This window comes from Cylas formicarius, unplaced genomic scaffold (genome assembly GCF_029955315.1).
Source record: "Cylas formicarius isolate icCylForm1 unplaced genomic scaffold, icCylForm1.1 PGA_scaffold_2__14_contigs__length_35257938, whole genome shotgun sequence".
Classification (NCBI taxonomy): Eukaryota; Metazoa; Arthropoda; class Insecta; order Coleoptera; family Brentidae; genus Cylas; species Cylas formicarius.
The window spans coordinates 19,176,224-19,195,819 of record NW_026844319.1 but is presented as its reverse complement, the minus strand read 5'-3'; the positions used below and the strand labels follow the sequence as shown (position 1 = coordinate 19,195,819).

The following is a 19,596-nucleotide window of genomic DNA, read 5'->3' as shown; positions in this document are numbered from 1 at the left end:
TGTTTTTCACTCACCACCAGCATTGTGCTTAAAGTACAAAAAAGTACACAAATAAAACGCAGCACTTATGTACTAATTTTTCTCCACTGGTTTATCATTAAATAGCAATTAACTAGAAAACATTTTTATTTTTACTTGGCAACAAATCAGAATAACAATCTATACAAATAGTACTCATCTAGTGTAACAGAGTAAAACAAATTAGTATTTTAACAACCAGCAAAGTTAATGTAAATACACAATAAAGTTTATACATATAAATAATAGAATAGAATAGTATAGAATAAATTTTCACGAATATGACTATAAAGCTATATCTAATCATCACTGGAGCTCGATAATATCATGCGCTTTTCACCTTTTCTTTTTCTATTTGTCCGCGGTGATCTCGGTGGAATCATCCTTCTTAGTATTTTTAATCGCCTTTCGTGCAGGAGCTGACGCTGCTCTTCAGTCAAAAGCAGTTCTTCGTCTTCCGAAAGCAGATCCAAAGGCTCAATTCGCCCCTCTTCAAATTCCTGCATTAAGTAACAGGAAATCAAAATAATTCGATATCTTCTTTAAACTTCGCCTTCTTTTTATTATCTATTTAGAATGAGTAAATAGAAAGAGTCTACCTATAATCTATCAACGTAGTAATACATTATCTTGCTTCCCATTGGCGTGGTTTCTTTTGATACGCCGTCCCGTTTACCCTAAGTAACAAAGGCAACATTTTTATTCAAAATTTTGTTACGATTAGGCATCATGGGATTTTATTACTCCCTGTTCGATATATGTTATAATTAGTAATTGTTCCTATATATGTTATATGTACATATATCAATAAAGTTATGTTGGTTCAGGAATGTACTCGGATGAAACTTTTGATGTATCTTTTTGATAAATCCCCAAGCAGTCTAACAGATACGCATTATAAAACAATTCCGTAACCACAATTCCAACAATTACTGCAGGAATCGCTTAAAATGGCTAGAATATTGCCAAAAATCAAGCCGATAGTTATTAGGATAATCCAAAGAGTATAGGGCCTAATACGGATCTGTCATAAACCTGAGCCAGTTGGCCCAGTCGGCAAGATAAAAGAAGGAAATGTGGAAGTGCCCAAGTTTAGACATAGAGGCAAAACTAATTCGATTCAGAGAAAGCTAGTAACAGAGTTTTATGTTTGCTATACAGTAAATAATATTGAACCTGTTTTTGCCAGCGCTTCTATGACTTAAATTATTGGAGAGTGCCTAATTTTCAATGTTTTGATTTGAGATTTTGTTTCCCTCAGTATAACACATAACCAAACATAAACACGGAATACAAAAAAAATGTGTATTTAGTTTTAAAATGTAAAAATTATACAGTCTTGCGTAAACTAAGTAAATTAATGGTTTTTGGGTTATATAACTTAATTCGTTAAAACGTGGAAGGCGAGTTCCGCTACTAGCAGAGCATCATAAAAAATGTGCTTTTATTAGTTTTCTCTAAAGTTTAAAGTTGGCTAACCAAAACACACCAAACACTAAACCCACCTTCTTTTTTTTCTTATTAAAGTCAGCTAATTCAATGGACCATTTCTTCAGACGGAGATATATTACGAAAATAACGGTATTTAGTTTCATATCGTCTATTCTCGTATTGCAAAAGAACTTATTAAAATGAAAACGTCTATCGGCGGGCAAAGGTTCCCGCCGTAGAATCCATTTGTTATATCTGGGTAAATAACGAAGCGAGATATACAAAACGATCCTCTTCGAAATCATTTCGAACAGCAAAGAAGGTACAAAACTGAATTTGACTGATAGGTGGGTGAAACGTACAAATTGCAGACCTGGTAAACCGAAGACCTTCGAGGTTTTGGAGCTATATACTTGCTGGTAATTTCGTTGTCTTAAATCATTTAAAATATCTCTGTCACGTCGTTCCTTTTCATTACTTTCCCATAATTCTCGATCTGGAATTTAGAATCGTCCACAGGATGGAATAAGGTACTGGCGGCCCATAATATACGAAAATGCTAAATGTCTCACTACGGCTCACGATAACGGCACTTTATAATTCCAATGCGCACGCGCCTCTTAATCACTAATTGCCCGATTATAGATGACATTACAAATGACAAGAGCCATCAGTGAGTTTTAGCATCTCGTCGCAAGTTATACACAAGTAAAGATTAGTTTTACTTATTAAAATATGCGGGACCTATGTATATGTCCAGAGGTAAATAATAAATATAAATATAATACATTCTTTAATGCGATGGGATGCGATGAAAGCATAGGAGGAATAAGTTTTTGTTCCATATTTTAACATATTTAAACTAAATACTACAACCTTGGAATTTTATAATAGCCGCTTCGTGGAATAATCAAAACTTATTGTTTCAAAAAAAATTGACGGTCCGCGCCCTTGAATGTCAAATAAAAGAAACAAGATGGAACATATTTTTTTTATAGAGTCAAATGGATACAAGCAACAAAAAAACATATCACCTATTCGTTCCTCTACCGAGCAAGATACTTCATAATATTCATCTTCACAGCACGAGCACATTTTGAAAGTTTCCAAGCGCTCCCAAGCACCATTTAAATATAAGGCAAAGCCAAAATGATCAATACTACGTTTTCAAAAATAATTGTAGCAGGACACGTATTCTTTCAACCAACATTACGTTAGACGCAAAATATTTTGCCGAAACTGACCAGAAATAACCAGTGTTCGTTGCTGCTGGCATATGCACTGATTAGGGTTCGGTTAGGTTGGAAGGCGATGACCTGCGAACTCGAATTTGCCGGATGTTTTGGGTTCGATTCCCACCGGGAGCCTTGGGTGTTGTGTGCGTGAAAAATTGTTATCGGTCAATTTTCCTCAGCGAATGCCGGAAAATGCGTGCATTTCCGAATTTGAGATGAGCCCAATTAAGCGCAAAGAAAAAAAATGCACTGATTATGTTCATCTTTTCACATGTTGTCAATACTTAAATATACCAAATTAAGAAATGATTTTTTGGTTAACGCAATCTAATTAGATAAAGTTATTACTAGCTAATTATGTGGTCTTCCAACAATTCAATTTGACCAAATTCGAAATATATTATTAACATGATTGGACTAGTCAGTACTGAGCATTTTTGCAATTGGTGCAAACAAAGAAGAAGTTTGGCTAGCTAACCTGTATTTTGACGGCGTAATCTACAATAATATTAATTGTAAAATGTTGCTCTCTACAAAAAAGAGTGACGTTCTTCAATATAAAGGCTGCAATTTCTTCAAACAGCGATTGGTACTTTCGGTTTTAAGTGGAAAGTCAATTAACATTACGGAAATTAGATCGAAATCCGAAGACGAACCGGGCTTGAAAGAATTTGAAGTTAGCCTGATCCGTTTGTTTGATAAACTTACGAACGGCACGATTATAGAATTGAATGAAACCGGTACTTCGTTATTTTTTCAACCTGGTTTATTAGTGGGAGGTAAAATTCAGCACGATTGTTCCTTACAAAGAGGATTAGGTAAGTTAGGTTATTTCAGACTTTGCCGTAATAATTAGTAAATATTTTAGGGTATTATTTAGAAGCGCTGTTTATGATCGGATGTTTTTGCAAACAACCCCTAAATGTAACCTTGCAAGGTGTGACATGTACTAACGTCGATCCGTCTGTAGATTTAATGAAGACATCGATGATTTCTACACTAAAGAAATTCATCCTAGATGATGAAGAATTGGATTTAAAAGTAACTAAAAGGGGCATGCGTCCCTTGGGAGGTGGAGAAGTAGTGTTCAAATGCCCGATCCGAAAACAGCTGCGGCCGGTACAGATACTAGATAATGGAATGGTAAAACGAATAAGGGGCACAGCTTATGCACTAAGAGTATCTCCAGCCATGGCAAATAGGATGGTGGAAAAAGCCAAAGGTGTGTTGCTCAACTTTATACCTGATGTTTATATAAGCACTGACCACTGCAAAGGCAAACAGTCAGGTAAAAGTCCTGGATTTGGCATGCATTTGTATGCCGAAACAACCAATGGTGTCATCTATTCTTCAGAGCAGATATCAAACTTAGTATCACAGGGAGAAGAGCCCTCAATTCCAGAAGATTTGGGTGTAGCCGCAGCGCAAAGGCTACTTTATGAGATATATCTTGGTGGTATTACAGACTCAACTTCTCAATCATTGGCCATTCTAAATATGGCTCTTGGTCCAAAAGATGTTTCAAAAATCGTCCTTGGACCTCTAACGGAATATACAATAGGTTTTTTGAGAAATCTGAGGGAATTTTTTGGTGTCACTTTTAAAATAGAAAACTATGAAAATGAGGAAGATCAAGGTGGAACAGGATCAAAAAAAGTGTTGTTAACTTGTGTGGGTATAGGTTATACCAATATTAGCAAGAGGACTATATAAATATTGCTATTTTTGTATATGATAATAAGAATTTTTATAAATAAATTTGCCTCCAACAATTTTGATTCTAATTTATTTACTTACATATAAGTATTTTGAATGTGTGTAAAGGTGCTAAATATTTTTACTAAAATATGTAGACATTTCATGTATAAACTATGGAAATTTGTCAATGTAGTCTATCAAAAATGTTTCTGGTATTTTTATTCCATAAATAAAAAACCGCCTTGGTAATTAGCCCTTTGGTTCCATTGTACATTCATGGGGTAACCTCTCCTAATAGTGCACCAGCGTATCTTGAATAGTAAGTTGCCTCTTCCAAGGGGAGTTTTACAGTTCCTCAGACTCGATAATGAGATATTTCTCCTCTTCTAAATGCACTCGCGTTCAACTAAAGTTCTGCAATCGGGGGCATAACTATTGGGGGTTAAGAGGAGTAGCCACCATTGTCATTGACTTGGTAAATCCATGGTAGCTTAGAATAGTTCTCAAAATAAAAAATAGGCGAAAACCAATAATTTATTGGAAATAATTAGCAGTCACGAATTGCTGATATGTATGAAGACATAGACTTATATAGAAGGTTTTTGGCGTTTTTCAAATCTTCCAATTGCTTTTTTTGCGACATCAATCACTCTGCGACATTTATTGATACGATTGATACGTCAGAATAAAATACAGCGCCCATAAAACGGGCTATTATCACACATAAGGGAATTACTGCGTCAATTCAAATGTAGGAATAATTCGGTAGGATTATACGCCAACAATTTGTAAATAAATATCTATATCGCTTGCGACTATTGAGCAGTAGATCGGTATTCGGAAGTAAGAAGTGTTTTATGGGAATAATGGGTCTCGTAGCTGTGCTGTTGCTGATGGTAGCCGTATCTGGACAACTGGCAACCGCCAAAGTCCGGTACGATAACTATAAGGTCTACAAACTCACTCCCAAGGACGAATCTGCCCTTAAGGCGCTGCGGGAACTGGAACAACAGAGTTCGGATTTGACCGCATTCCAGTTTTGGAGTTCCGCAGTAAAAGTCGGTACCCCAGCAGAATTAATGATCCCTCCCCATATGGAGGACGTAATTGATAATATGTTCGACTCTGCGAACGTCGATAGTGAGCTGGTGGTGTCCGACGTACAAGCATTAATAGATAACGAAAACCCGATTTCTGAAGAAGACGATGGATTCTTTGAATGGCGCAGGTATCACACCCTGGATGAGGTAACCCACAAGAACTGTTTCTAGGTTTATACACATCGAAATTATTCAAATAAATCACGGCAAACACTTTAGATAAACACCTGGTTATTGGAACTCGCAAGCAACAATTCCGAAATTTTAACAGTGCTGAGACCTGGAAAAACTCACGAGGGAAGGGATATCATTGGGCTTAAACTGGATTTTGACAGCAGCGTTCCGAAAGATGCCGTTTTCATGGAGTCCAATATTCATGCTAGAGAATGGTGTGGACATTTACCCATACAGGGTGTATCATTGCTCGACTGGAAATTCGTTATCCGTTAAAAAGAAAAAGAAAGGTACATATAAACATAGGTCCGAAGAAGTTTCTTCCCCAAAAATTGACAAAACGTAGTTTTATGAACATTTATTTTTTGTACCCTTTGCTACACAATAAATCTAAGAAATTAACACTAAAGAAAATGATGAAAATGCCCGCTATCAGCTTCATTACGGGCATGCAGACTGAAACTAAGCATTTTCGGATCTAAGTTTATTTTTTTTCTCGATTTCTGGATGACGACCTCCAGCCGAACTTGTTTGAGTAGAGTAGGGTAGGTTGACACGTAATTTTTAGGATTACATCAGCTGTGAACACATATATTCTGAACGAGTTCGTCAATAACTTCGAAAACGAAACCATCAGGGCGCTTTCTCATAAATATGTTTGGTACTTTTTCCCCGTTATGAACCCAGATGGATTCGAGTATTCACACACAAATGTGAGTAAAACGTGACCCTACTAATGTAAAATTTGATGCGCTTCAGTTGGCTATGATATTATCTTGGAGAGTACTAACCTACAGTTTGCGATATCCACACACTTAACTTCTTTTTACCTGACAATTTAATGGCATCAGTTCAGATTTTGAGATGAAATAAAAAATACCGCATCCAAACTAATTGACGATCTGTCAGCGGCCATGTTGGTTGTTGAATGCCGCTAGCTCATGGGTTAAAAACGAGATTTAAAATCTCGCGCATGTAGCATGTCGAATGAACTTTTTCAATTTTTTTCGTTGTTGCTTCATAAGTTCCTGTTTTATCAGCATTAGGCGGGACCCCTATATTTTTAATAACTATATAATTAAAAGTTATAGATTGTTCTGCCGAATATAAAAACGGTGACGATTTGAAAACTGATTCTCAGAAAACTATGATTAAATGTACAGGGCGGCTCATTAATTATGGGATGATATCTTTTCTCGCAATCTGTTAAAAATATATCAAAAAGTTTTAGAGACAATATATACAAGCATATGTGTCTTCGTGGGCTAGTATCAATGTTCTTATTTTTAATAGAACAAATAATGTTTGGATTCTTCGGAAAATTCTAGACATGTTTCATGCATACCGTTTCTGATATATTTGGGATTTTATGTCAAAAGTGGCCGTTTGCAAGTCTAAGTATATCTATCAATTTCCGCGATTGAAAGCCTTAAATAATTGGGGTTAATTTTCTTATAGAAGGATATCTCCTTTAGCGGCCTGTTTAAAAAATAAATAAATACCCCGTTTTTGTAATTTTATTTTTAATTTATTTATTGTATTTCGCATTTTAAGAAAGTATAACTTTGTACAAAGTTGCCTATTTCGTATTGTAAAAGTGCTGTGACTATGAAACCACAAAAAAAACAATCAAACTCTTCAGAAACATCACTGTTTTGGTTTTCTGTGAGTTTGAAAATAAATGTCTGACAGTTTTATGCCACAATCTGAAGTGTATAAAACATTTTTTAATTAACAAAAAAGCTAATATCAACTAAAAAGAAATGAAAAAGATAGTTTAATTTACAACATTTAGAAAGAAAAAGATATTTTTGCTAAAAGTTTTATATATCAAAGAAATTTAAAAACTTTTTAGTGGGTACCATTTCGTTAATGCTTAATGCTAAAAAGATTTCAAATGTCAAATGTAATAAAGTTATAAAAATGTGTTTTCATTTGAACTACAGTCTCACAATCAATCCCAGAAATGTAACAAACGGAAAAATCGATAGGCATATTTAGATCTGCACACGTCACTTTTGACATAAAACTCAAAATATGTCACAAACGGTAAGACTCAGGTATAGGTTATTATATATAAAATATGTCTTATAAGTTCTGAAGAACTCAAAATGGCCATGGAATCTAAAATAAGAAATTATTACTTGTCCATGAAAATAACAATCACTCTGTATATACAGAAATAAGATATTTTAATAAAAGTATAAGTTTCTTTGTGTTTAGATAATTGTTACCAATAATAAATGGTCCACCAAGTGCATTTTTAGTGTTCATTTTGGAAAATGCTTGATTTCAGTTCAACGGTCGTCACAGAGCAAACATATATATTTTTTTCATTATTACAATGGATTTACGATAATGTATGCGTTTGTGGAACTATGAGCGCAACGCCCATTGCAGCTTTGAAGACCCTACTTAAGTATTCCACCAATACAGTATATATACAAGGCGAAGCAATACTACTTAGAAAACTTCGTGATTCTACCTCATCTTTTTTGTTGAGTCGAACTTGCTAACGTTTCGCCAAAATGGATTGGAAAGGGGTCCTGCCTATGGTAGATATACGCGAGGATAGGGACATGCGAAGGAATGTCTTAGAAGCTCATTCACTGAATTTACAAGACATTTGCTAAGCTGAAGGGGTTTAAGAGGCACCTAAGCCTAATGGAAGTGGAATAAAATGTGGAAGAATCTGATGTATTTATTTGACTGGTTAATTTTCAAGAGCATATTAAATTTATAGTAGGAAATTATTGCAGAATTCCTATTGTCGATTCCTAGCAGTGGCATGTTCCTATTTCGTGTTCGGCTTTGTGCATGTTTATTTGACAGTACTCTGTCTCTAATTAATATTATATTTCCGGGTAATTTCTTCAAATATGATAAAAGAAATTGGTAAAAATGGGAAAGTACTTCATTAAATATGAAATATGTACCGCCACTTGCCTCCGCTCCAAGCGATGGGGGGCTTCGAGCACGCGAGTGTCTCCAATCGGTCACGTGATGTGTCCCGTTTGGAAATTACGGTTACAGTAGGGTCTATTACAATATGACCTGATTCTAAATAGTCATAGTGCAAAAACTCGGGCATCGGAACAAAATTAATTTCCAAAAATATTGTAAAACAGGATAGGATGTGGCGAAAGACACGCACGCGTCAAAACATTTTCTGCTGGGGCGTCGACCCGAATAGAAACTGGGACTACCTTTGGATGACCGGCGGTGCTTCACAAAACCCATGTTCACAAACGTACGCTGGCAGCAGACCATTTTCCGAGCCCAGTGTCGAAGTCATGAGCAAATTTATAGAATCCATAGCGGACACTCTGGTGGCTTACCTCGATTTTCATTCGTTCTCTCAAATGCTTCTACTTCCGTATGGTCACACGACGGAGCCTTTGGACAACTACCAGAAAATGGCAAGTATGATTTAATCATTCATTTAATCATCATTAAATCATTAATCAAAAGTCATAAGAAAAAGATTTCTAAATGTTATTCAATTTTAGAAAGAAATCGGCGAAAAGGCCATGGAAGCTCTGAGCGCCCGGTACGGTACTGAATATGTTGTCGGAAATATTGCCGAAACCATCTGTAAGTACGAACCAATTTCGTATCGCATAAAAATCTCAAAATGGTTTCTTGCCAGAGGGCAGGGTTTGCATTTTCCTTTATTCCGTTCCTACTCTAAGCAACAAGAAGTTTTTTTGTATATGTAAGTTATTTTAAAAAAGAATGTATAAGAAATAGTAGTCGCAAATACTGAATAAGAGATAATAATCAGTATTTAGGTTAGACAAGGATTCCATTAAGAAAGTTTGGTTAGTACAGGTAAAACATGAAAAACAAGAAATCTATATTATTTGCCAAAACATCTTGTTAAGGCCAAGGAGAGGTTTCTCTTTGTGGTGTTTACTATCGTAGAATGCCTAGTAGCTGTTTATGTAGCGCAGTCTGTTAGAATAATTTCGAAAAAAATCAAAGAACGCAGACATCAATTTTTAAAATACAACAATACCGATGTAACAGTAACAAAATAAATTTTTCGCATTTTATTTTTCACCTATAGGTGAATTTGTTAATTTTTAATAGATGTCTCTGACAGTAAATCGTTGATCTATACGATTCTCGAATGTCGATTTCGATTGGTGAGTTTTCGAAATGGAAACCTATCATCTGTTTTTTAAATTAAATTCATGTTTTGACAAACGATTCGCAGATACGTATATTTCTTGTATTGCCTGTATTTAACCTTAGTATTGCAGATAATATGCTATTTTGTGTTCACAGACGTTGCTACCGGCAGCAGTATGGATTGGGTTAAAGGCACTTTTAATACTACAATTGCTTACACCTACGAGCTTAGGGACAAAGGTAGTGCCGGTTTTATTTTGCCCGCCGATCAGATAATACCGTCAGGGGAAGAAACCTTGGATTCCATTATTACAATCTTCGAAGAATACGAAAAAAGGAAAACAACTCCATCGAACTAAGACTACTTTCTTGGAGAATAAAACAATTTAAAGTGCTATAAGTGGCTATTTTATTATATATATGGTTGGTTTATGAATTCATTTGTAGCTGAAATATTTAATGGAAAACTGGAAAAAATGAGGACACAAAATTATTAAAATACAAATACAAAATACAAAATGGAAGAATCAATTGACTATAGGTGACTTCTAAACTTGTGTGGAAAACGTATTTTTTTGAAAATTTTAAAATTTCTCAAACACATCAATGACAAGGAAATTTAGATAATAAATTAATAATAAAATAAGTTACGTTATTCAATATTATATGGGGCAAGCAAAATATGAAAAACAGATAACCCCCATTTCTGCCTAAATTATGGAAAATTCGAATAGGAATTTCTTAAGAAAGTGACCTTTATTTCAACTAAGGATTCCAAAAATGTCGATACATATAGGGTGTTCCATTTAAAATAACAAAATTGACGTCGGAGGGTACAATTTTGGGACACCCTGTATCAACAAAATTATATTATTTTAAATCTTCAGGAGAGTCCAAGAAACTTTTGTACCAAACTTTTTTCGTATCTCCTATGGGTTTCCAGATCGTATAGTAGGTCGTTTTATTTGGCACACGGAGTACATACTATTGAAAATAAAAAAGTTGTTGATTGTCTACCAAAATACAAGCACCTTGTATAAGTAACAGTATAATATATTGTTTCTGTTTTTTTTTTGGATATTTTTTATTAGTTCTAAGATAAGTGTAATCCCATACAATCCGGTACATAAAATAAACCTATAGTACAAACATTGATTTACTCGGAGCTTTGATAAAAACAGCAATTTTGAAAGTAATTTCAAGCACTCCATCCAATGAAGATTCGAAACAAAAAATGAAAGTAACGATACACTCCATTGATAAAACATTATCTACGCTTACAATGAGCTGAATTTTATTAGGAAAAAAATCAGTATCGATAAATAGTATGATAACTAAACTGAATTCTATATTTACCGTTCATGGCGAATCGTACATGATTCAAATTCAAATAACTTTACACATATTCTGAATCCCAATCGAAAGGGAATATAAACGAGCGTCTTGTAAAAATGCCTTTAAAATGTGAAATTTTTATTTTTTAACATAATTTCAGAATTTCAGCCATTTTGACTAAGGATCATAGGCGTGAATTCAGATTTTACTGTTATATTTTTCTTTACTTCGTTTTAAATTGTATCTTGCACTTAAACTTTTCCTTTTTTATTTTAAATAATTTGTGCATTTTGTCTTTTTAATTTTATTCACCAACACATGATAACATTTTTGTAAATTTTTCCAATGAAGAATAAAAGACGTGACTTATATTAAACTGAGGTTTAGTTATATTAGACTTTTCTTTTTTAATTTTTATTTTAGGGACTGTTGGAATGTACGTTATACTGTGACTAAAGTTGAAAAATGATACAAATACAAAATTTCACGGAAACATATAACCCCCCATTTCCGCGTTAATAAAACAGAAAAAAGAAACAAGACAAAACTTATTAGACTTGGAGTGCGAGATAAAATGGTTGTCGAAAAGGACGTCGCAAATATTCGAGTACTATGATAAGATTCTTCGTGTGCGATTTGATTAACGTCTATAAAAACTTAATAATCGCCTGAAAAGTAACTTCACTGGCATTCGAGCACTACGAAAGGTAAGTGAATACATTTTTGATAACTAAGCCTTGGAAATTTGGATGTTTAAGCTTTAGTAGAGAAAATTCTATTCATCCTTTAATCTGAATTTGACCAAAAACCACTATCAAACGTTGATTGATATGGTATTTCATCGTTGGACTATTTGATATTGCAGAGAAATGAAGCTAGTTTTCGCAGTCCTCGCGGCAGTGGCTTTAAGCCAGGCCGCAGCAGAACTGATGAGGTTCGACAACCACACGGTCTACAGGCTCATTCCCAGGAATGAGAAAGCCGTAGAGGCACTCAAAAAAATAGAGGAGTCCCCGGCCTCCAGTTATAACTTCTGGACGATGCTTCACGGTGTTAACACCACTGTAGATTTGATGGTCGATCCTAGGAAAATGGATGAGTTTCAGGAATTGCTTGACCTAGGCATCGACCATGAGATCGTGGTACCCGATGCGCAGAAACTTTTCGATAACGAAGGTTTCAGACCGTCTACTATGGCCGGTCAGTTCACTTGGACCCAGTACCACACTCTTGATGAAGTGAGTATTCAATTTTAAAAGTCTCATACTGTGTTTCTTGGATACTATGGATTTCGGGACGCATGTTTTCCACATTCTGGTAGATATTTAAAATGACGTACAGTCGCTGATATAGTTCAAGTACCGATAACCGTGATTATGATTGGCAAGATCATGAACCAACGAAAGAATTTTCAAAATTTGATCATTGCCTCGATTTGAAACGTTTTTGATAGTGATTATTGAACATGACATTGAACTTAAATTATCATTTTTAATAATCTTTATGAATGTTGCAATAAAAAGAATTGACGTGAAGAAACGTATTAAAAGCTCTACTGATAGTATTTGTGATTCGTGACAATTCTGGCGCCGTCTAGCTTAAATTACAAAATAAAAAATATTGGATATTATAAATCAGTTTTTGAGCAAATATATAACTTAATAGGGAGATACATGTTTTTTAAATATATGCTAAAAGGTTTAAATATTCTCTTCCAGATTTATGACTGGCTAAGGAACATTGCGCTCAACTACGACGACAAAGTCACTCTCGTTCACGGCGGCACCACTTTCCAAGGGCGTCCCATTCTTGGCGTTAAACTGTCATACCCTTCCAACATCCGTAAAAAGGCAGTGATAATTGAAGCTAATATCCATGCGAGAGAATGGTAAGTTTAGGAAACACTTCAGAAGTTTTGAGTAGCCTGTAACTTCCATTATTGCTTTGGGTTACAAAATAAGAAGAATAAATTTAATAATAACAATATTTATTTCTATTATGCTTACATTTAATGTAAATATAATGCAAATTATTATTGGGTATGTATAAAATATAACTCTGATATTATTAAAGGACAAATAAAATCCGTAATCCGTAATCCGTAATGAGTACTTTCAGGTGAATGATAGATGAGCTTTATATTTATAGCTTTATATTATATATATAGTTTTTGACAGTATGCGTATTAGTAAATTTGTTGTTGATTAGTCTAGATTAAAAATTCCGTGTTCGAGGAAGAATCTTCTTCGAAAATGTTAGGTCTCTGTCTAATTTTCTGGTAACTATTAAAAAGTTAGATAAAATATGCAAAGATACTTTATTTAATAACACTTCGCAATGACGCATCTCTCGATGCTGAATTGAATACTATAAAACAAATTTGCGACCGAATTTGTGAATAGCGAAAGAATATAGTCCCTTGAAAAAAAAAAACACACTCAAAATATCAAGAATCAAAAGGAAAAAGGTCAAATGTTAAAAAAGCCGCTTTCCTAGCAAATGTTTACAAGTTTTAAGGAGCCCAAGAATGGCAATGCCAACGATGTAACAACCACCAAACAAGTACGCCCCTTACAATTATTTTTGGCAATCAGGTCACAGTTACTTTCTTGTCCAACCCAATTTATTAGATCGTACTGGAGCTAATTAATCCATAATTAATTGGCAAATTCGAATTACTTCGATCATAAGGATCATTATGATCGGTTTGAATTTTGAATATGTTCTATAAGAAATCGATTATTTTCAGGATCACCTCGGCCACTGCTACATTTATTTTGAACCAGTTTATTGTGAGCGACGACCCTAGAGTAAGGGCAGTGGCGGAGGCCTACGACTGGTACTTTTTCCCTGTCACGAATCCCGACGGTTTAGTTCACACTCACACCAGCGTACGTACTCAAAAGTCCCTCGTTTCACTTTGATCTTAACAACATTCCACGTTTAGAACCGCATGTGGCGTAAGACTCGCACCCCGTACAGTTTCCTATGCGTTGGTGCCGATCCCAACCGCAACTGGCCATACCAGTGGATGCAGAATGGCGGAGCGTCTAGTCAGCCATGCAGCGATCTCTATGCCGGACCAAATCCCCTTTCGGAATCCTCTACGAATAGCTTCTCCGATTTTATCACCAGCGTTTCGAACGATTTAGAAGCTTACATCAGTTTGCACTCTTTCAGTCAGATGCTTTTGATTCCGTACGGGCACACCACCCAGCCTTTGGACAACTACTGGGAGTTGGTAAGTTTTGGCGTAAGTCAAACAAACCCACTCGAATGTTGAAAATTTACCGTTCCTGTTAATTAAGGGATGTCGCCATGGGGACGTTACAAAATTATTTGCAGAATATTTTCTGATCTATTGTTACCTTGCGATCAACATATTTAACCTGCACTGTAGCATTACTCGAGTAACACTGTGTAAACGCTTTGTGTAACTCCATGTAACGAATCACAAAAATAATTTGCCCTCCTAGAGAAGTAGCGGTGGAAAGTTAGTAAAGTCTGTTCATAAATATAAGAAAGTGACTAACTGATACGAATTAAGGAAAGATCCGGGCAAGCTGTAAGAATGAAATATGGCCGAACAGGTCCGTACTTTGCTTAGAATTTAATTATTTGGGGTTTTATTATTAAAGATATTAATCAATATTTATTTATTTATGTATCGATGTTTAAATCAAAAATAAAATTACAAATTATTTTTATTACCTACTTAAATTACTGAAAATTATTCACATAATATGTCAGTATCACTATCGCTATCATCGCGTGTTCTAATTATTATTTGTTCTATATTAATTGCAATATGCTTTTTGCTTTTGCTATATGTTTAACAGAATTTGCCCAACTTTGTGGAGGGATGTTAAAAACTTCGGTTTCTATAAGTTTGAGGACATTGGAGTTAACACGGGGAAAAACATTGTCACGGCGAATGGTAGATTTCAGTTGGTGCCAAACATGTTCAATGGGATTAAATATACAGTGGTAAGGTGGAAGCCTTAAAACTGTATGCCCTAGATTTTTTGCATAATTATCGCAGACGTATTCCTTTTGTAGGTTCAAGCTTTGTAGAACCTCAATTAATTGCTTTTTGATATAATCTTCATGAAAATAAATGTCGTTATTATACATGTAGTTTTGGATTGTTGCTTTTGTGTCACATGAGGAAGGGGTTTTAGTCAACTGTCTACTGTGATAACTTGCATTGTCCATTACAATTTGCTTTTTGTCAACTTTTTAAATCTAAAACCCATTTGTTGAATATTCTTCCATAAGGTAGTAACATTTAACACCGGTTTCATCTTTTTCATGCATCCTAATTTAGATATCTAATATAAGCACGATTTGTTCCTCGTATAACTGGTAAATTTTACGCCGTATTATATCTTGATCACTTTCATCTGCACTCGAGAAAATATCAGCATCGCTTCTTTTTTTCCTCGCTGAAATGGGATTATTCACAATTTTCCATACAGTTGTCAATGTGTCTTAGTCTTAGTCTTAATAGAATGGTGTTTTCTACATTTGGGCGGGAGCATCTCCTGAGATGCACTAGACTCGCACATATTTTGCATAATTCGCACACGATTCAACATACGCTGTATTACACACGAAATAAGAATGATTACTAATAAACTTACACTAACCAAACTAATTAAACACAGGTAGGTATAGAATTATTTTCTATTACGGACCACAATTTTACCTGAATTTAAATTCCGAAACTTTAGGTAATAATCTTGTTGCATTATATGTTAATGACCACCCTTGGATAATCCCATTCAAAAGCAATTGGTCACTTTCTTATATCTATGAACAGACCATACCCTATCGCCTTCAGCTTATTGCGTAACAAAAGCATTTAATAATCTACCGAATGAATTTTAAATATTAAAGAAAAAATATGCTTTCAATAAGCTGCTGTACAAATCTGTGTTACCAAAACAATAATTTTTTAAAATGCACATTTACGATGACATATGATATGTTTAATTCATTTTCCTGTATATTTATTTATATGGGTTAACAGGTTTAGTGTAAGCATAGCCACCATTCATGCAATTATTTTTAAATTTCTTTAATGGCCACCAGGAGGCGTCAAAGTTAGATAGTGTTTTGCAACATCACTAGAAATAAAATTTATTTTTTCAAAAAATTAAATACAAAGATATCACTTTTATTGCAACAAATGACAACTTATATCAGTTGAAAAAGTAAAAACTCTAAATAATTGGGCATGTTTGGGAATATTTTCAGAGACCTACCATTATTAAATTTTCGTTCTTTTAGCAAAATATATGTAAATTTACTGTTAAAACGCCAACGTTATATGTAAAATTTTAATAGTAATTAATACTCTTTCAATATAATCCATGAGCCACAAAAAATTGTAATGGCAGTGCTTAAGTGTTAATCATATTAGCGTTGCAGCTATTCAATTTATAGTGTATTTGCTTGTAAAAAATTCTTTTCTAGTTGTAAAACTGTTTGATTTTGCATTTGAATTTTGGAGACTTTAGTAATAAATAATTTCACTTAAAGTCCCTTACCATTACTTTCCGAGATTGCGGCGAGTGCTCTTCTTAACTGTCCACTCGCTATATATCAGTTCAAATTCGATAGACACCCTCTCAGTGGTCATGATGTCAGTGCTTGTATCGCTTGTTGTATGTGTAAAGTTCTAGCAGGCAAACATTTTTAGTTTGCTGTCGTTGGTGAGGCGTTTCTTAATATAATACGTATTTTAGTGTAATAGGTGATAATAGTTTGGGTTTTTAGTTCATATTAATTAATATTTTTTGGCAGCAACTCTTTATGTACCGCATTTTCTTCCTTTAAGATTTAGAAGTTGATTATTTGTTTTCATTAAATCATTAATTTAATATGTTTGTTAAAGTTATAAATCCAATACGTATCAATTCCTGTACAAATAGCTAGATTATTTTCTAAAATGTCAAAAACCTGGTCCTAAACTAGACTTATTTAATTTTCTCATCTTCCACTGCTTCCCTATCACACGAACTTATGTCTATCTCTATTTACATTGAGGATCAGGAATATACATGTACTTGGCTGGTTTGACATTAACGTTTCATAGTTTTCCCTTATTCTTATTTGTTTCTGACTGGTTGGTTGTTAAGTGAAAATATGTAGAACTAGATCGGGACCATTGGAGTATCATCTATGCTCAGTTTTTATTTTTACCTGTCTTTTTGTTTTTGTTTTTCGCACTAAATAACAAATATCTTGTCTGGATTATTATTTGAAGTGTTTGGACAACCAGGGAGAAAAACATCTTTAAAAAAAATTGATTCAAGAGAACATAACCTCAATTTTCTAGAGTCACTAATTTCCCCGTTTTCAAATAGCAATTATTTTGGTTCATAATTATTATAAGTCAATACCTTTTATAAACTTTTATAAAATCTGAAAAATAGTGAAATTTGCATATCGTAGCAATTAATTCTTGTGAAATAATAATAACGTATAAATTTTTAGAGAGAAATCGGTCTTCGCGCCGTAAGTGACTTGGCTGCAAGGTATGGAACCAGATACGTTGTCGGAAACGTTGCTGAAACAATATGTACGTATGTTGAGCACTTGTGTCGATACTTTCTCGTCATATTTTCGCAAAGAAACGAAATGAATCGATTGAAGCTATATTCATGCAACATTCTACACTGACGCATTCTTTGTTGATGTTTTTTAGACATTGCAACCGGCAGCAGCGTAGATTGGGTCAAACATACCTTCGGAGTTCCGTTGACTTATACGTATGAGCTGCGCGACGAAGGCCAATTTGGATTCGCATTGCCTGCGTCGCAGATCATCCCCACCGGCTTGGAAACGTTGGATTCGTTCGTTTCCATATTTAATCAGTGGCGTGCTAGACATCCGGTATAAAAGATATTGCCAAAAATTGGTATTATATTTAATAATAAAGTTGACAAACATTATTAATAGTTTGTATTAATTGGTGACACCCGATCGCCACCTCATGCAATGTTATGAGTTTGCTTATGTGGAATCGAAGTATGAAGTAAAGAAAATCCATAAAAATAACAATAATAATAATAATAAAAATAACTGAGAAACAAATGTAATTATGGATGCATATAAAACGTTAATTGGATACTTGAAGTAAGCTCTTAGAGGAAAAAAGGGACAAAGAGAAAATTACAATTGAAAAAGAAAGTTTATGTTTTGTGCTGTTAGTGTTGTAACAATTAGAGAAACATCTAAATAATTATTATAATCAAATAATAATTTTTAAAAAGTTCTCACTAGGTTGTTGAAGCCTTAATATCCGATATTTCATAGGGTAAATAAATACCTGTCGCAGACCAATGACAATAATCTGCAATTTATTGATTTTGTAACTTGGTAAAAAACAATGTATTACAAAAATTGCTGCCTGAAGAGGTACAAAATGTCGTTGTTGCTACAACTATTTTTCAGGAACGATAAACCGCCGTTCTTGCGTTGTATAATTTGACGTAATTTACAAAATTTAACAGAGTCGTTTTTCATCTTCGTTTGTAATACGTCGACCGTGGGCTTAACTTGATTTACGATTCCGGAAGTAAATTTGTATTTTTCCGCTTTAGTTCTGAATTAAAAAGAGGGCTTAATTTGTCATAATCCGAGCCAGATGTTTCTTTCCGTAGCAAAAACGCCGTGTTTCTGTTTTCATGGCAATGGCAATTAAGTTTCCCTTTCGACAGAGATTGAACGGACAAAAAAGTATAAAATTGGTAGGATTCTCTCATTCAACTGGCAAATATCAAAAGCCTAAATAGCACATAAGCGACGTTATAGATTTCGGCAGTTCAATGTCTTTCTGAGGTGGGTTAATATTAGAAATGTATCCAAAAAAAAAAACAACCTCACGGATATATTCGGACAACTTTTCTAAACAACATCTTTGATGTTGTTTATTTCAGTCATCGCAACATTATTCAAAAGCAGCAGATGCCCAATGAAAATTAAAAATTAAAATAGTTATAATTCAAAATGCGGAGGAGGCGTATTAAATTTTGAAGTCATTCGAAACGTATTGAAGAGATTCTGTATTCGGTAACGGAATTATTCGCTTGGAATCAATTATAATCTTCAAATTTATAGATTTTTTGTTTTGATTGGTTAAAGTTTAAGGGATTTTAATTGTTTTCAACTAAAATAAAGGCAAAACAAGAATAATAGTTAAATTGCAAAATATATATCAAATTGAAGCATTAGATGCATTTAGGCTCGGAGGTTTCAGATTCCTTATCTTTAAAGTTCCAAACTGCTTCCTATAATTTTTATATAAATCCAAGAATAAGGGAATACTCTGTTTCTGTTTAATCCACGGGGTGACAGCAGTTAACCTTGCTTCACTGTAACTGTAATATTCTTCGGGAGTTCAAGCGCTCTTTGCTTGCGGTACAGTTATCCGTAGTGCTTTAACTAGGTTCATGTCCATTCAT

At 34.3% G+C, this 19,596-nt stretch overlaps 3 protein-coding genes across 5 annotated transcripts; 2 read left to right on the top strand and 1 right to left on the bottom strand.

Moving 5' to 3' along the window:
• Nucleotides 1-108: 108 nt before the first annotated feature.
• On the bottom strand, nt 109-2,837 carry LOC132698461 (uncharacterized). 3 transcript variants are annotated; one of them, XM_060664517.1, is made up of 3 exons: nt 2,484-2,837; nt 1,812-1,945; nt 109-518 (listed from the first exon to the last, which is right to left on the bottom strand). In XM_060664517.1, exons 1-3 carry the CDS (start codon nt 2,542-2,544, stop codon nt 318-320), a joined length of 396 nt encoding a protein of 131 aa, XP_060520500.1. In that variant the 5' UTR covers nt 2,545-2,837; the 3' UTR covers nt 109-317. The 3 variants fall into 3 exon arrangements, with proteins under 3 accessions (XP_060520500.1, XP_060520497.1, XP_060520498.1); XM_060664514.1 differs by having other exon boundaries at nt 1,524-1,945; nt 2,484-2,833; XM_060664515.1 differs by having other exon boundaries at nt 475-695; nt 1,524-1,945; nt 2,484-2,836.
• Nucleotides 2,838-3,076: 239 nt separating this feature from the next.
• On the top strand, nt 3,077-4,994 carry LOC132698132 (probable RNA 3'-terminal phosphate cyclase-like protein). Its single transcript, XM_060664031.1, has 2 exons — nt 3,077-3,502; nt 3,553-4,994. Exons 1-2 carry the CDS (start codon nt 3,205-3,207, stop codon nt 4,395-4,397), a joined length of 1,143 nt encoding a protein of 380 aa, XP_060520014.1. The 5' UTR covers nt 3,077-3,204; the 3' UTR covers nt 4,398-4,994.
• Nucleotides 4,995-5,218: 224 nt separating this feature from the next.
• LOC132698642 (uncharacterized) lies at nt 5,219-18,082 on the top strand. The gene is made up of 13 exons (XM_060664836.1): nt 5,219-5,629; nt 5,702-5,871; nt 6,225-6,369; nt 8,785-9,075; nt 9,166-9,250; nt 9,947-10,147; nt 11,802-11,832; nt 11,991-12,363; nt 12,844-13,013; nt 13,875-14,016; nt 14,073-14,366; nt 17,627-17,711; nt 17,838-18,082. Exons 1-13 carry the CDS (start codon nt 5,240-5,242, stop codon nt 18,029-18,031), a joined length of 2,571 nt encoding a protein of 856 aa, XP_060520819.1. The 5' UTR covers nt 5,219-5,239; the 3' UTR covers nt 18,032-18,082.
• Nucleotides 18,083-19,596: the final 1,514 nt, after the last annotated feature.

Bases quoted from the DNA above. Each gene is read 5' to 3' on its own strand.
- LOC132698132 (XM_060664031.1), top strand. From the start codon at position 3,205: ATGTTGCTCTCTACAAAAAAGAGTGACGTTCTTCAATATAAAGGCTGC. The intron at 3,503-3,552 runs GTAAGTTAGGTT...TAAATATTTTAG, and splicing joins TTCCTTACAAAGAGGATTAG to GGTATTATTTAGAAGCGCTG.
- LOC132698461 (XM_060664514.1), bottom strand. From the start codon at position 2,544: ATGTGCTCGTGCTGTGAAGATGAATATTATGAAGTATCTTGCTCGGTA. The intron at 1,946-2,483 runs GTGATATGTTTT...TCTAAATTCCAG, and splicing joins CTCGGTAGAGGAACGAATAG to ATCGAGAATTATGGGAAAGT. The intron at 519-1,523 runs GTGGGTTTAGTG...TACTTAATGCAG, and splicing joins TTAATAAGAAAAAAAAGAAG to GAATTTGAAGAGGGGCGAAT.
- LOC132698642 (XM_060664836.1), top strand. From the start codon at position 5,240: ATGGGAATAATGGGTCTCGTAGCTGTGCTGTTGCTGATGGTAGCCGTA. The intron at 11,833-11,990 runs GTAAGTGAATAC...TTGATATTGCAG, and splicing joins GCATTCGAGCACTACGAAAG to AGAAATGAAGCTAGTTTTCG. The intron at 17,712-17,837 runs GTACGTATGTTG...GATGTTTTTTAG, and splicing joins AAACGTTGCTGAAACAATAT to ACATTGCAACCGGCAGCAGC.